The 16,786-nt window shown below is 40.7% G+C and overlaps 1 protein-coding gene across 2 annotated transcripts in view; it reads right to left on the minus strand.

The window, feature by feature from the left end:
• SOBP (sine oculis binding protein homolog) overlaps window positions 1–16,786 on the minus strand; it is a 162,280-nt gene that overhangs the window by 116,690 nt on the left and 28,804 nt on the right. For both annotated transcript variants that reach the window (XM_019443017.2, XM_019443016.2), the window contains exon 4: window positions 3,136–3,287. In XM_019443017.2, coding sequence (XP_019298562.2) covers window positions 3,136–3,287 — 152 coding nt within the window. The remainder of the gene's footprint in view (window positions 1–3,135; window positions 3,288–16,786) is intronic.

Below are 16,786 nucleotides of genomic sequence, written 5' to 3' on the forward strand. Positions count from 1 at the left end.
CTCTTAACAGAAACATTTCGAAGAAAGCCTACATAAGTGTGGCAATCCACACAACTCTTCAAATAAAATTTTAAGTTCGGTTTGAAAATATAAACTACGTGCCATAAAGGGTTAACTTGGCTTCAGTCTACCCCACCTTCCTTTCTAGGGCCAGAGTTTTGTGAGAGACAGATGTGACATTCTTAACCTACTCCATCAAAAAGACGTAGAGACCCAAAGAGAAAGGAAGGGTGGAGGAGCAAATGAAATTTAAAGAGCCAATTTTCAGTGGGCCTTCATTTTGAGAGTTGGGCTATTTTTGTGCTTGTTTTTAGCAGCGAATCAATTCCTGCCTCCATACCCAAGCATTTGTGAAGAGGAGAGCAGGGGAGCCACAGGCACAGCTGTCCAATTTACATTCACAAATGCAGGTGCTGCTCAGACACAAAACAGAGGTCAGCTGAATACTGCTCCTAATTAGCTACCTTTTCTACTAGGATTTTTCTTTGTAAAGTTATGCATGCAATTTGGGTTCAACTTAGAGGCCATTTTTAGATCCCAGCATGCTATCCACCAAGAAGCGGGATGTCATTATAAAGCATAATTTACAGCATAGTTAACTTTACATGTTTTTTTAAACCTACATTATATCTAAGGCAAATTTCTCTTCTACACACATATTATTCACACTGCTTTCCATCCACTTCTGAATATTTAAAATTTAGTGTAGAATTCAGCCAGAAAATCTTCTATGTCAGAATGGGAAGAATTTTGCCATTTTTCTAAGATTAAGAAAGTCCACAATTTTAATAATGAGGACTAAAGACTCTGTTAAATGACACAAGAAAAGAAGTAGCTATTTGCTATTTTCTTCAGTGAGGAACACCCTGGGGCTTATTACAGCAGTTCTTAGAAATGGCAGGATGGAGACTGGTATCGAATACAATCCATTAGGAAACCCAAGCCCTAAATGAAATGACCACAAAATCCTATCAGTTAACAGAAATGCAGCAGCTGTACATGTTTATTGTAATACAATAGGATATTGTTGCAGAGATAACACTCTTAAAATAAAAAAAAAAAAAGGAATCCAGCAAGCAATGTGACCAGTCTATTCCCCTATTTGAAAAATGAGAAGGTATAGGGTGGCAGAGCTTTGGAATATATAAATAAGCACGAAGATCACAGAGAAGACAGGTATTGTATATACACTAATGGGCTGCTGGGATCAGCTGTCAAAGTCACTGGCTAAACTTCAAGCCACTGTGACTCCCAGCTTTTGCAGAATGTTCAAAGACCTACCCCAATAACTCCCTGCAGGAAGTGAAAGGTAATGGTCCCCCTCCCCCTGCTGATTTCACCTGCTGTAAGTATTCCAAATACTAATTCTTATCTCGGCTCCCAGTTATCCATATTTTTAAAACAGTATGCTACGGAAGTTTAAATTCAGTTTGACCTTAAACTTTATAACGATGGAATATTACATGTTATTTTTTAATAACATAAATTTTTATATATGGTATTATATGTACAAATTTGGTATTCTGGGCTATTTTAAAGGCTTACTAAAGCAAAACAGCTTTGCAAAATGTAACATGTATCGCCAGAATTGTGACAAATTCATCTTGCTTGATTTTGCTCGCTACAGGCGGTCCATCAAGATCCAGACCCATAATCCTTCAGAATCATAGAAAGACAAAAAATCCTGTTCTCTAGCCATCTTCTGGGATGGAGTGCAAAGTATTTTGTTGTGGTAAGTAGGGCTTTGAAGATGAAAGCACTGGGTCCACTCCTGTGATTGTTACCCCAGTGCTCAGCGCTCAGAACAGGAGCCCCAGGGTCTCAGAGATCATTTTAATCCTCCTATATTAAAACAAAACGTGTCTCATGCAAGGCTCTAGCCACCCTCCTCTGGAGTCTCACTGGCCCCTCCCAAGGGAAAATGAACTCGACTGTTGACCGTCCCAAAAGAATTCCAAACAATTTCCTTACTTGCCTCCCTGTTCCAGTGAAGATTATGAGCCTAATTCTTAGAGACTGCTACTAAAATTCCACCCCGCTGAATCCTGCAGCCTAATTCTTTCAGCATTATGTTTTTTGGCAGAATGATGTGACCCAAATTTGCAGGAGATAATTTGCTGCAACGGTGCTTCTTGCAATGCAGTGAACCCAAGATTAGCATTTCAGGATTGCAAATATCAGACTTAAAAAAAATAATAATTGTTTGCTTCAAGAAAAGACAGATCGTGATCTTGTATTATGAAAATGGAAATGCTTAGAAAAAAGTGGACAATTTTATGAATTATGGTAGCTTTACAGATCAATGAAAAATAATCAAGAACTAGCAATTGACTTCAGTAATTGGTGGCGAAATGCTACAGCGGTTCTTTAAAGATTAAGAAACTAGCTGTGTGTGTATGTGTGTGTGAGATTGTAAAAACATGCATTCCACTTCTCATCAATGGTGGCTAATACTATTCTTTAAGGATATTTTCAGATCTAAGATGTCTTAAAACAAAACAAAACAAAAACCGGTAACTATGGCTGTTCCTGTGTTCACCCACCATGCTGCTCAGAAATGCTTGGCTGTGTGAGCAATGCTGGTTCAGGTATTCATTATTTCACTTTTCTCAATATCAATAAACTTGAATATAAGGTGTCAAGAGAGACTTGACGTTTTTCTTGATTAGAATTTGCGAATCAGATTTTAGAGCGAGCCAGAGCAATATTACCATTGGGTACAAATATTAAACTGTGTGGACTAAAGCTTTCTGGCCACACTTCTGTGGCTAGTTTCTCAGCCTTTATAAGGAATCGCTACCACTTATCTTTCATGGACTCTAGTCTATAGATTCTACTGCTGGAGAGACACTGTCACTTAGGATGGCAGCTGTGATCACCGTGTCCCTCCTCATCAGATTCTCAGTCACCCTCTCAGAATTCAAACATCAAAACAGAGGAACTGAAGAACAGGTTACACATTGGAAGGGGGTTGATTCCTTATTCCAAAAGGTTAAGTATGGCAGAAAAAGAGAACAGACAAAACAGAAAAAATAAAAGAAAAATGTGCACAGTGTTTTCAGCTAGAAGCTAAGAGGCACATGCGCACGTGGGCTGGCGAGGCCTGCAGAGCCGCCTCTCTCTACGTGCTCTTACCTTATTTCTCTTGAAGTAGGCTCGTCGGCAGGCCGCAAAGCACTTCTCGCTGCAGAAGCTTTTCACCTCACTTCCCATACTCAGGGAATAGCGCTTGATTCCCACTTTCTGGCACCAGGCACACATTATTTGTACATTTGACACATCATCTTCTATAATAAAAGTATAAGAAAAATGTTCATATCAGAAGCAAACATCCCTTCAAACTTAGACACACCCTCAACCTGACAGAGCTACTTGAAGTCTAATTTTAACTTCTACGCCTCACCACGCTCTGACCTCAAAGGCAGGATAGCCAGCTCTTGATAGGAGGACTCAGTGCTTGCTTTTTTTTTTTTTTGGGGGGGGGGGGGTGGCTCCTAAGTTTCCAAAAGACACCATTTAATCATTTACTTAAAATCCAGAGCACAGAGCATGAATGCACAGCAAGGAGGAGGGTTCCTAGGACGTCTTAGCCTGCTAAAAATGCATATTCTACCTGCTTAAAGCAGGCTCAGTACTAATGAAGCTTATAAAATGACCCGTTTCTTCAAAGGTACTGCTGAAAGCCTACAGGATCCACACTAGGTGGGACAGCCAGTGCTAACCTACAGATGTGAGGCCCCAGTGTGAACCTTGATAGCCAGGAACCAGGCTCAATCTTGGCATGTTCCTTATTACTGTTACATGATATAGGGTGTTATTTACCCTTGCAATATAATGATTCCCAAGTGATGTGGCTAGTCAAAAAAGGAAGGAGGTGAGCGGCCAGATTCTGCTGATGAAAAGGCACTAGCCTGGCTCACTCAGCAGTCTCCTACGACAAAACCTTCCTGCATGGGTGTCCTCAGGGAGGCACAGGCCTGATTTAAATTCTTTCCACGTGATGTAGCTCGTGTCCTGGGAAGAAGGGATGGTAATGGAGGTGTCAGCCATGAGACCTGAGGTCACACAGCCACAAAGATGATTCTCAGCTAGACTGGTGGTCCTTGCAGCTCCTGTGGGCCCTGCCACCCGTGTCATGGAGATGCTCAGAATGATGGTAAGTGGTATGCAAATATTTTCAACAATTAAAATACTGTGTATCTTTTCCTTTGTGAGAGAAGAAAACAAATTTAACTAGCAAGACAAGCCCATGCTATCACCAATATGACTGCTCAAAACAAAGACAGGCTTTTTAAAAAGTGAGTCAGTTAATAAAATGCATTGAGTAAATCATAATGCAGGTGATAAGAGTTACAACAAAAATGTGATGGTGATATTCAAATGACTGAAGTCTGAGAAATACTGGCCTGTTTGGGGGGAATAAAAGGAGACTTTAATTAGAAGTCTAAGAAATATTTTTGGGGCGCCTGGGTGGCTCAGTGGGTAGAGCGTCCGACTTTGGCTCAGGTCACGATCTCATGGTTCATGCATTCGAGCTCTGTGTCAGGCTCTGTGCTGACAGCTCAGAGCCTGGAGCCTGCTTCGGAGTCTGTGTCTCCCTCTCTCTGTCCCTCCCCTGCTCACGCTCGGTCTCTCTCCCAAAAATAAATATTAAAAATAATAATAAGAAAAAAAAGAAGTCTAAGAAATATTTTCTTGCTGCCTCCTAGGGGGGCTTTTGCTATATCTTGAGTTTTCTGGTCCTCCCCATTGACAATGTGTGTACATATGACTGACTGCCACTATTAGCTACATTTTTTCTTCCTTCACGGATTTTTTTTTTTTTTTTTTTACTATCCCAGACTCATGCTCCCGACATGAATGGTAATCACAAAATCCCCAACAAGCTCTGGTATAGGGTTGTCTGATTTCTGAATAAAATCCCCCAAAGACTAATTGCTAAGCAAGGCCTGGTCCATGAGTTGTTGACATATTCATGGTTCATAGAGTCTGTCATGCAATCATTCCATTTCCAGGGAAAAGATTTGGTTTGAGGCAGTGTGGTCATCAGCCTGCAAAATTAGAAGCAAACTAATTTGTAGTGCAGTGATACGGCTCTTTTCCCCCTGAGTATCATCACTCAGAACTACGTGCAGCATTTTATTTACCTTAATGGAATAAATATTGTCATTTTAATGACCACTTTTTTTCCCACAAATTACAGAACGTGATCTATTGTTAGTTATCAAATAAGACAGTGTAAAAATGACCTTTGATATGAGCCAAACATTTTTGATAACATAACTTTCTTTAAATGGAGACATAACATGAATTCAAATGTCATACGATTACTGCATTTAACAGTTTGTTCTATTCAAGAAAGCTTTGTTTATATTTTATATGGTTTCTAATACGGTATCTGTTTACATATAGACATTTTACATGAAATGTCTATAGACATGAAATGTCATAGACACAAATTTATCTGAATTTAGACTGAACAATTTATCTCAGAGTATGGAGGAGATTTTTTTAATTAGATTAGAAATAGTACATTTTAAAAATAATTATCTGTCATTACTAAACTAATTTGAACTGCGAGTTTCTATTCTTCTCGATTAGCTGCTTTAAAATCTTAAAGTCCTAAAAAAGAAGATGATATAGCAGAACTCTCCCAAGTGATCCATTGGCAGTAAGTTTGATTCTGGTGAAATCTGTAAGGAAAAAAGCATTTTATGGGGGAAATTATTTGGCCTCAGAGTTCAAAAAGGAGACCCCACTTCCCAAGGACCTGTTTTAGAACAACCATCAGCTTCCCCTTGAGGTTCCTTCCTTTAAACAGTCTGGTTTGGGAAACAAAACCTAAAATTTTTCCTCCTAGATCTTTAATGGATATGAATAAAATAAAATAGCCCACTATAATGGACTAAAACTGAGACGAAAAACGGTAGAGAACAAAGCGGTAACAAGGTGGGCAAAGGGCCTCCACGAGCTGGGGTGCAGCAAGGTGGCTGGGGAAAGGGCAGCTCACAGTCTCTCTGGGGCTTCCTTCCACCCCCTCCATCCCAGCCAGGCAGCCCCACTCGTCAATTTTCTAAGAGGAGGCACGGACACTTTCTTACACTAGACCTAACACATAAACAAAAAGTAGAATGTTAAGGGAGATGATTTTTATAAATCATTTATACTACAAAGTAACAATATGGGAAGATGAGACAAAAGAAATTGTGCACTTTTGTTTTCTCTGTGGCAGTTGGAAAACTCTTAGAATGGTGGCTAGCATCTGTCTTGTTAAATAATTCAGTATTCCCATCCGCTTCTCATAAAATTCCATTTCATAGAGGCAAACACTTTGGAAAAATTCCATTGGATTTCTCCTTTTCTGTCATCAAACTGCTACCAATAGCAAGTGCTCCAAAGATGAGACGACATTTTCAGAGATCTCAGGTACTCTGGTCTTATAAAAGCCATCTTTATTAACATCATATTTAAGAAACTAAGAACTGTAATTATCTAAGTTAATTTTTCAGCTAAAACATAGCTCAAAAGTCTGCCCCTAGACATGAGATGGTGCCCCATCCTAAATTTGTATGACTGCACCTCTAGAAACTAGGGCTTTTCTTAAGTGCTTAAAACCAAAGGGATATGTTCATTTCAACAACCACATTTTAAAAATCTGAAACCCAGTAATTATGTGCAAGCTTTACATTGGCAAAATAGAAGGCCCTAGCATTTTAGCTTTTCTAATTTGATCTGCTACCAAAAAAAATTTTTTTTAATATTTCTTCAAACTAGGGAGAACCTGACTTCCTATCTTTTATTTAGGCTAACGTCTGTGCCATTAGAGACTTGAGATGACCTCAAAGAAGACTGGCATAACAGATCTTTCCTTATAGCCATTAGCCTGTGTACTTTTCATAATGAACAACGCAACAACAAATGCAAAATATTTATAGCATTAAGTCACATTCCCGAGGCGAACAGTTTGTATAACATGATAAAATTTTCATATGATAATATCATATAAATATGCATCAGTCAAAATATGCATGCTTCTATTAATCATGAAAAGTTTGTACCACCTCTTTAGGATTTAATTAAGCAAAATGTTTAGGGCATTTTATTTCCAATCTAATGTTCAAAGAGCTATAGAACATTATTCCATTTTACATTCCAGAAGGAGAAGTTCAGATTAATTACTCTAACATGAAATCAAAATTGTATTTATTTATCATAGTGCAGAGAAGTATGAGATCAAGCATTTCTGGAATGCCTTGCTGAAGTTGTTTGAGAAACTGCCTTATCTGGTGACTTTCAAAAATAAGGATGGCCATTGGTCAGTGGCATCCTAGGGGCACTTGAATTGGCTCTGAACATGCATACCTGCTTACCTGACCAGAACACAAAGAAAGTCAGGAAGGCCTTATGCTGGACCCCAAGTGATTAACCTGTAGATTTACCACCCCTTGTAACTTTCACGGGAGTCTAAGATTGAAGGAAAAATCAAGTATTTCCTGGTGATGTTTCTTTCCTCTAACAGTTCCTGGAATGCACACATCCAGATAATCATTTCAATATTTGAATTATATTTGGGACAGGTTGCAAGGCAGTCTGATGTGACTCCTGAGTATTCTCTACAACTCGAAAGGAAAGTATGGCACAGTTGGCCCTCTGTCAATCTGTTTGTCAGAGTAGCTATACAAAGAACACATATAGGGGTGCCTGGGTGGCTCAGCCGGTTAAGCGTCTGACTCTTGGTTTTGGCTCAGGTCATGATCTCATGGGTTCGTGTATTCGAGCCCTATGTCGGGTTCTGTGCTGACAGCTCAGAGCCTGGAGCCTGCTTCAGATTCTGTCTCCTTCTCTCTCTGCCCCTCCCCCACTCATGTTGTCTCTGTCTCTCTCAAAAATAAACTTAAATTTAAAAAAAAAAAAAAAAAAAAAAAAACGCAGATAAAGACATGGCCTGCAAGGCAGGCAAGAAACTAGGGTTCAAGTTTGCTTTCTTTGCAGCCCTTCTTGGAATAATTCAACTGCAAAAACTTTGAGGCAGTCCAGTTTAAAAGCTTCTACAGAGTCCTATAGAAGCTTCTGTACAATTCTTTGGATTGTAGAAGTGAACATACAAGGAGACCCAGAAAAATCTAGGAATCATGGCTAGCCATTATTCAGCATTTAATGGGAGCAGGCACAGTACAAAGTTCTTCAAATTCGTCATTTAAACTTAGTCACAACCACTGCTCCCTCAGCAAATACGAACATGATCCCCACTGTACAGATGAGGAAAATGAGGTTTAGAAGGTAAGTAATTTGTTCCAAGTCACAGAGCCAGTATACACCAAAGCCTAGATGAAGACCAGACTGTCTGACTCCAGAGCCCAAGCTCTTGACTACTACATTTTCGAGACCACAGCCTTTCTAAGTGTTGAGATTACACGCCATCCACACAGACTTCCCTCTGCAAAAAGGACTAAGCGCTGTCACAGATTCTGCTACGTACACAGCACCCTGCTTCATGACACATTCATACACAAAGAAAATGAAATCAAAAAGGTCAAAATGCCTTTGAGCAGACAGCTGAAGTGTTAATCAATATTTGTTGATTGATTTAAAAAAATAAAGGCTCACAATGCAAGCCTTTATTTCTTTATGACTATGAGACTTGGATTTGCTGCAAACATTGTCTCTGCACTTTCACCAGCAAGTGCCACTTAAACAAGGAGACAGGGCCAATACTGGATCTGAGGAAGCAGTCATTCCACCCACAGGCAAACAATACTCCTAGCTCTCTCTTTAGAAAGGAGGGAAATCACAGCAAGACATGGATAAGATTGACTTTCCATGTGGGTGAAACAGGAACCACTTACATCTGTAATTGCAAAGATGCCAAGAAGAATATCCTAGCTTCAAAAATTATGACACAACTGCTCACTAAAATTAAATTCTACCATTAGAGGGTAATATATTTGGCTATATATTTTACATATCCCATTAAAACACAAATTCCCTAAAAGCAATAAAATTCAGTATATATTTGTCAATAATGACTTATGCATTAAAATGAATGATTCTTTTAAAAAAAAATGAGTGATTCTTTCTGAAGAACACGTTTTCACAGAGAGTGGAGAGAAGGGCTAAGGACAAGATTCCAGTGAGAGAGGTGGAGGGCAGAAATAGGAGAGGCTATGGTATAAGAAGCCTCTGGTCATTCCCTACTTTGCTAAAGTCTAGCCCTGGGCATATAGGTAGAGTAAGCTGAGGGCTGCAAAAGCAAAGTGTGGACAAAAAACCATACTGTCTAATCACAGTGTAGCAACCATCTTCAGAGTGCCCTTTAGGTGTGAACTAAAACAGTAGAAGTTGAAGGAGGTGGGAGGAAGAGCACCCAGCCAGGGATCTCTGGAAAAGAAAGGCAAGAGGCAGATCCACTTATTACAGTCTTGAGGGGGTGACTTTTGTTTCGAGTGAATGAGTGACAGATTACACTGCTTTGCAAACCTAAGTCACTATTATTGGAAACACAGTATGGTAGAGTGCCAGGAGTAGAGATAGGACATTGGTGAAAATATTAATATGGCCCCTTCCAGCTGTGTGACGTGGGCCAGTCACTCAAGGCCTAGTCGTGCCCATCCTAACTATGAGGTGTGGTGAGGACAAAACTATAGAAAGTAGGCACATCCTACATGGAAACGAGCCTTCCTTAGAATTACTGACAATCAGAGGCATACGGAAAGGGAGGTGTCTGCTACCTATATGCACCTTGGAGAGGTCCGGATGACCAGGCTCCAGCTTCTTTAATCACATCCCCTCCCATGGATGACATCTGCAGAACCACTATCTTTGAATACAAAGCACAACCGAGTTAATTGGTTAAATTTCACTAACTCAGACTATTTAAGAAGAAAGCCATTACATTTAATAAAAGCTTCACTTACAGTTATTCTTTTTAAAAATTACTTAACTTGAATTAATAGTGACAAGGTGTTGCCAAATATATCACTGTACTGCCAGATATTCTGTAATTAATAGATGGGAATTCTTTGTAATTATTACATCAACTATCTACACATGGGTGGATCTTCCTAAGTGCCTAAGAAGTTTGCGCTTTTAAAAAGTATCATAGTAACAACTGAAAATTCCTGCCACCTTGGTAACTGAACTATCAAAAGTTGCAAAATAATAGAGACTGAGTTAATAAAATTTTATTGCACTTATTTCTCATTAAAAGGATAGGTGCAATAAAATGATAGAGTTTCCATACAACTATGATTCTTCATGGTTCCTAAAATTATCCCTGTTTTTTTATGTTTATTTCTGAGACAGACACACAGCATGAGTGGGGGAGGGGCAGAGAGAGAGGGAGACACAGAATCTGAAGCAGGTTCCAGGCTCTGAGCTGTCAGCACAGAGCCCAACGTGGGGCTCAAACTCACAAACTGTGAGATCATGACCTGAGCTGAAGTCAGACGCTCAACCGACTGAGCCACCCAGGCGCCCCTAAAATTATTCCTATTTTTTTCTTTTGGAGATAAAATCATTTGAAGTAATTTCAAGAGGGGCATCTGGGTGGCTCAGTTGGTTAATTGTCTGACTTTGGCTCAGGTCATGATCTCACGGTTCGTGGGTTCGAGCGCCGCATCGGGCTCCGTGCTGACAGTTCAGAGCCTGGAGCCTGCTTCAGATTCTGTGTCTCCCTCTCTCTCTGCCCCTCCACCAAATGAGCTTTGTTTCTCTTTCCCTCTCTCTCTCTCTCTCTCTCTCTCTCTCTCTCTCTCTCTCAAAAATAAACATTTAGAAAAATTGAAGTGATTTCAAGAATTTATTTATTTATTTATTTATTTATTGGATGAAGTGATTTCAAGAATTTAAATAGTCCATGTCCCTCTAAATAGAGTAGGACTTAACCCCAAAATAAAATCGAAATTTCTATACAAAAACTAAAATTTGGTTCCAGTAAGTAAAATGAATGAACGACAGAAAAATTACAGAATTTAAATTAATTTTTAATTTTCTAATGGAACTTTTCTAGCCAAGTTTTAATTTTTACATGTACATATGATACATATATATGCACACATATGTGTGTGTGTATTTCTAAAAGATGTGACTCCAGAATGAATTAAACATCTGCATCCAAGCCCCTGCACTAGGTAACTGGTCAAGAATGCTCAGTTGAGTAAGACATGGCCCTGCTTCCAAGAACAGAAAGAAAAGTGTGTGATGGGGAGGAGAACTGAAGTTGCCCCATTAACCAAGATTGTAAGAAGAGAAAGCACATTAGGGGCTCTTGGGTGGCTCAGTCAATTAGGCATCAGACTCTGGTTTCAGCTCAGGTAATGGTCTCACAGTTCGTGAGTTCAAGCCCCATGATGGGCTCCACACTGACGGTGCGGGGCCTACTCTTTCTCCCTCCCTCTCTGCCCTTCCCCTGCTCTCTCCCAAAATAAATACATAAACTTTAAAAAAAAAACAAAACAGATTAGATTGGTGCCAGTGGGGCCTGAATAAGGAATCCCTTAAAGGATGTTTGACAAGGGTAAGGAATGGGGCTCATCCTTATTCCACAGCTAATAAGGAGCCCCTGAATGTTTCTTAGTAGAATATGACAGCATCAGAGACGTGCTGAACAATGTTATTCCAGCAGGGCAGATCAGAATTCAGAAAAACTGGAATCTCATTTCATATCTAGGAGCCTCAGTAAGCAACCAGAGAGCAGGCTCCTTGTCTCTTGCCTGTGCACATAGCAGTGCTTAAACTATAAATAAATGGATGGATGGATGGATGGATGGATGGATGGATGGACGGATGGATGCAGAGGAAAGGAAATGAAGTTCAGAACCTATAGAGTGATGGTAGAAATGAAGACGTAATCAATTCCCAAAAGGTAAGAATGTAACTCATCCAGAAATGATCCAAATTTCAGAGAATTCATCCCCCTGTGTTTCTAGTCAAAGACGACCAGGGAAAAGTCCAAAGAGTTCTTTGAGTAAATCGTGTCCTCAAAGTTAAACAGTGCATTTGCTTTGCTTTCAGTGTCCCTTGCTCACTTATTTTCCCAACATTCAAAGAAAGAAAAAAAAAATGAGAGATCCCATAAAGTCACAAAATAGTAATTCTCTCTTGAATGCCATACTAAACTTGGATTCTTTAACAAGACACTACTAAGCACATCTGTCTACAGCTCCTTGACATTAACTTGAATATCTCCCCATAATTTCCCTGATTTGCCAGTGAAGGAACTCCTTGTAAGTCTCATGGACAACCTCACTTCCATATCTCAGTACTCACTGTGGAGAGTCTGTCTTTCCTACATACTCACCCTAAGAAAGTGGAATAAGAAAGGAAGACAGATGAACTCAAGAGTAAAGAAAACCTCCATGTGACATTTCCCAAAGCACATTCCACTGAGTATTATTCCCAGGAGATACTTAAATGGGTGTTATTTTTAAAAAGACTTCGATAGTCAAATATGTATGAAAACACTGGACTAAACAAAGTTAAATAATAGACCCTTTACCTAAGACGTTTTGGTACCGCCAGTGTATAACTAGGAATCTTAAAGAGGGAGATGGAATGTGCTATATTTCACCAATTTGACCACACACAGAGAATCCACAAACCTGGACTTCTAAGGAAGTCTCCCTGGGATGTGTCGTTCTACTGCCCTATATCAGCACTGAAGCACGAGCACTTACATGTGGGTCATCAATTATCAGGCAAGTTTCTCCTCTTTCACCCAGAATTGGGTCCTCCACTGCCAGGAGCTTTGTCTGCACTGGGCAGAAAGACAAGGCCTGCAGCCATGTGGCCAGTACTAGGTGTGCTGATCAATGCTTACTAGTCTTCAAAAAACTAATCTCCAAGAAACACCACCAGACTGAACAAAGATATCCATGGCCACAAAGTCCTGTGGTGTGTGCTACATGTATTCAATATAGAGAAGGTAACCCTTTTCCTGTAAGGTCCTATAGAGACAATAGCAGAAATGAGTAATAAGGCAATGGGAGAGTAATACCGCTCTTAACATACCGAATTCATGTTTACCAGGTGGTTGCCATGCACAAGAAGCTCAAGTAAAATCTTGTCCCCTATTCTTGAGCCTTGGGATATGACCCTGTGACCAATCCAGAGGCCCTGGGACAATGATGTTGCAATCATGGGTTTTCTCTCCACTGGACCTCTCTCCTACATGGCTGAAGTCCACTCACTGAGCTCTAGAATCTAGCCAACAAATGTATGTGAATAGGGAGTAAGGTCAAAAAGTGTGCACCAGCAAATCCATCACTGATGGAAAAGAAATTCCAAGCCCCTGCCCTGCATAGAGGGGTATCCTCTCCCAAGAAATACAAATAGCAGCATGTTAGGACTAAAGGGTCAAGCTGCCTTACATAGGACATCAGAGCAAGAAAAGTATTGCCATCACCTACTATTTATCTGAAGGGCTCGTTTCCTCTTCTGAAATCTGCCTGTCCCATTAATTACACTTAATGGGCGCCACAGTGGTTGACAAATCTCCCTAGAGGGGAAACTTTAATTGTAGACAAAAGATTCATTTATTTGCTCAACTTTGTGCCAGGCACTATACTAGAAGCTGGAAATACACTGGCGAACAAGAAAAGATATGATCCCAGTCCTCACGAAGCTTCCCATGGCTGCTCCCAGTGTAAAATGTCAAGGTGCAATAGACAAGGATCATGAAAAAGCCAAGCCTGCTCCCATGGCTCTATCACCACACAAAAGTCACAGGAGCCAGGTGTTTGTGGTAACCACAGAGAGGGATATAAGCAGCCCCAAAGGAGAGGAGGATAAGCAGCCCCAATATGACTGACTAGCAGGCCAAGTCCCACCTCTCAGCATTTGGGACAGCATACCGGGATGGGACTACCATCTTAGGGGAGGTAAATCAATGTGTTAGAGACTGGGAGGTCAAAGAACCGAGGGGAAGCTGCTGGAACATTGTCAACAATAATTTACTTTTCTCTTCACCTTCCCATCTTGAAATATTCATTGAGATTTCTTGAATGAGAGTAACCAATGGTTGAGGGACTCTCTAAAGGGATCCCATGACAATCCCTACTCAGGAATGTGATGAGACATCACATGCCAAAACAGCCCAGCTATAGGAAACGTGGAGGAGGGCCACACCAACCAGAAATCTTTCAGAGTCTTCTCTTCTCTCTACATGCTCCCTTTGGGCTGATCAGCTATGTACTCCTGTGACTTCAGTTACCACCCATAGGTGAAGGTTTCCAAATCAACACAGCTACCTCTCATGAGATGTCATTTCCAACTGCCTCCCAGCATCTAAACCTGTCATGTCCAAAGCTGCATACACACCCCTCTGCATTATCTGCCCTTCCTGTGTTTCCCATCTCAATTCCTGCCTCTACCATCCATGCAGTTACTTGCTAGCAGAAATATGGCATTTTCCCTGCTTCTTCCCTCCTTCCCACCCCCCACATTCTGATTATTCACCAAGTCCTCCTAAACATTTTTACATTATGCCTACATTTGTTCAATTCATTCATGCATGCATTCATTCATTCAATAAATATTTACCAAGTTTAATTATGTACCAGGCACTGTTGTAGGTGCCCATCCTCATGGAGTTTATGGCTGTCCATTCCAGTGAAGCCACCAACGCCTCTTGCCCATTCTGCAGGAGGCCTTCTGTCTCACTTCTGTCTAGTTCATTCCCTCTGCTCTGGATGTGGGAAAATCTTGTGAAACACAAATCTTATCACTGCTCTAACCTGCTCAAAACCCTTCACTGGCATCCACTTCCCTCAAGAACAAGCTTGAACTCTTCAGCATGACCTCAATGACCAGGCCAGCCTCAGCAGTTTGTCCACTCTCTGGGCTCTGGCATGTTTTACTTTTCTTGAGGTTCTCTCTCTACTCTGAGTCTTTCCATGTGCTGCTTCCTCACCCACAACCTCAAAATCCTTGACTGATTCAGTCCTACTTCCCCTTCATATCTAATCTTAAACATCATCCTAGGGAGGGGGCTTTCTTGACCTCAAACCTGGTGAGATTCCACAGCACTCTGGACTTGATCATCACCAGACTTGATTGAGATTTCTTTTTAATGTCTCTTTCCTTCAGCAGACTAAGAGCCAATTAAGACAGGGACCATGTCTGGTTCACTAGAATGAAATGTCTGACTTTGGACCTCAGCCTAAGGAGCAGAAAAAGTCGAATCCTTACCAGGTGCACCCTGGGTGGTTGGATGCCCAGGGTTGGGGGGGGGGGGGGTCAGGTGAGGGGGGAAAGCCAAGGATACCATCTTTGGTAATCACACAGAACAAAGTTGCTTTAGTGGGAAACACCAGTGAAAAGCCCCAGAATGGAATGTGATCATTATTTCCGCTCGCCTTGGCCAAGTCCATGAACTAAGTCTTCTCAATTTAACAGAAACTTTGAGAAGTCAGCATTGGGAATGTCCCTAGAATAACAAGAATTACCAACTTCACCATCACTTCTCTCTTAACCAAACTTTATTTATACTTTCAAATAATTAAGAGCAAACAGTTCAGTTGGGTCTAGGCTAATCCCAAAAACACAACCACCCTCTACAAGCAAGAGAAAATATAGATGACATTTCCTCCTGTTTCCTGTTAGCATCTTGGCTCCTTGGTGACCTAGGGGCAGGGTTTTCTGGAATCCTAACTAGGTCACACCCCTAGTTCCAGTCAGTGTCAGGAATCATAGGGGTGCATGACTTAGAACCCATGTTTAGAGGGTATCCCCACTTCAGAAGTGAGTTCTGGCCCTCGTTCTGCCATTAATGCAACTCAGTGGTTTTGAGAAGGTCATTTAGCCTCTCCAGCCTAATTTTCTCACCTATAAACGGGAATTTAACAAGATCATCTCTGAGTTCCCTTCTAACTAAAATTCTAGGAGTCTAAATCTTTCAAAATAACAAGGTTCATTTAAAGGAGTACAGCCAGAGGATATTCTTTTTCCTTTCCTTTATTTCTTGGAGTCCTGACTTAATTTCTTCCCTTTTTATCCTTCCATATGGCTGCCACTGTTGTCCCCTGCCCTTACCACAAGAGCCTTAGAAAATTCTTTGACTGATGGGATAATTTTAGAAGTAGCCCTTTCTGAGTTCTCCAATATTTGCACCACCATAAATCTGGTACCCTCTTTTTTACTCCTTTATTATATATTTATGCTTCACTTTAAAGGAACAAACATTAATGTCCATAAAATTTTAACTTTTCATATTCTTTTCCATTAATGTCTGATCTTTCACTGTGGACCTCCACGTACATGATATTTTATCCTGAGTTTCCCAGAAAACTCTGAGACAAAGATTTGCATGCAGCTGATTTATTGGACATGTGGTTCCAGAAAGGAGGAATGAAGGACACAGAGAAAGAACGTGGGGAGGAAGAAGAGCCAGTATAATGATGTGTTACTAAATTGGCCACCACTAAGGGAAAGTGGTATTCAATCATAAAGAACATTCTTTGGAGTTTGTGACATACTTTTCATAGCTATTCTCTCAGGGGACAAAAGAAGGAAGAATTTATTCATCAACTCTCATGCCCCATTGACCCAGTGTGTTAATTCCCCTACATTTTGGGTTTGCACATGTGTGAATGAGACTGAAAGGATTTACATGATGCCCACACTGCCATATCAGAGAAGCCCTACAGCCAGAAGCTACAGACATATGCCATAAGTGTGAGCCAAGGCCCTTCCAGAATGTACAGGCCTAAGCTGTCAAAGTACCACAGCAATCACTGGATTAAGAGGTGGGGGCAAGAGGATCTGGAGAGGTCCCATATACATGGCTGTC

Source organism: Panthera pardus, unplaced genomic scaffold (assembly GCF_024362965.1).
Source record: "Panthera pardus isolate Hobbes unplaced genomic scaffold, ASM2436296v1 HiC_scaffold_17, whole genome shotgun sequence".
In the NCBI taxonomy this organism is placed as follows: Eukaryota; Metazoa; Chordata; class Mammalia; order Carnivora; family Felidae; genus Panthera; species Panthera pardus.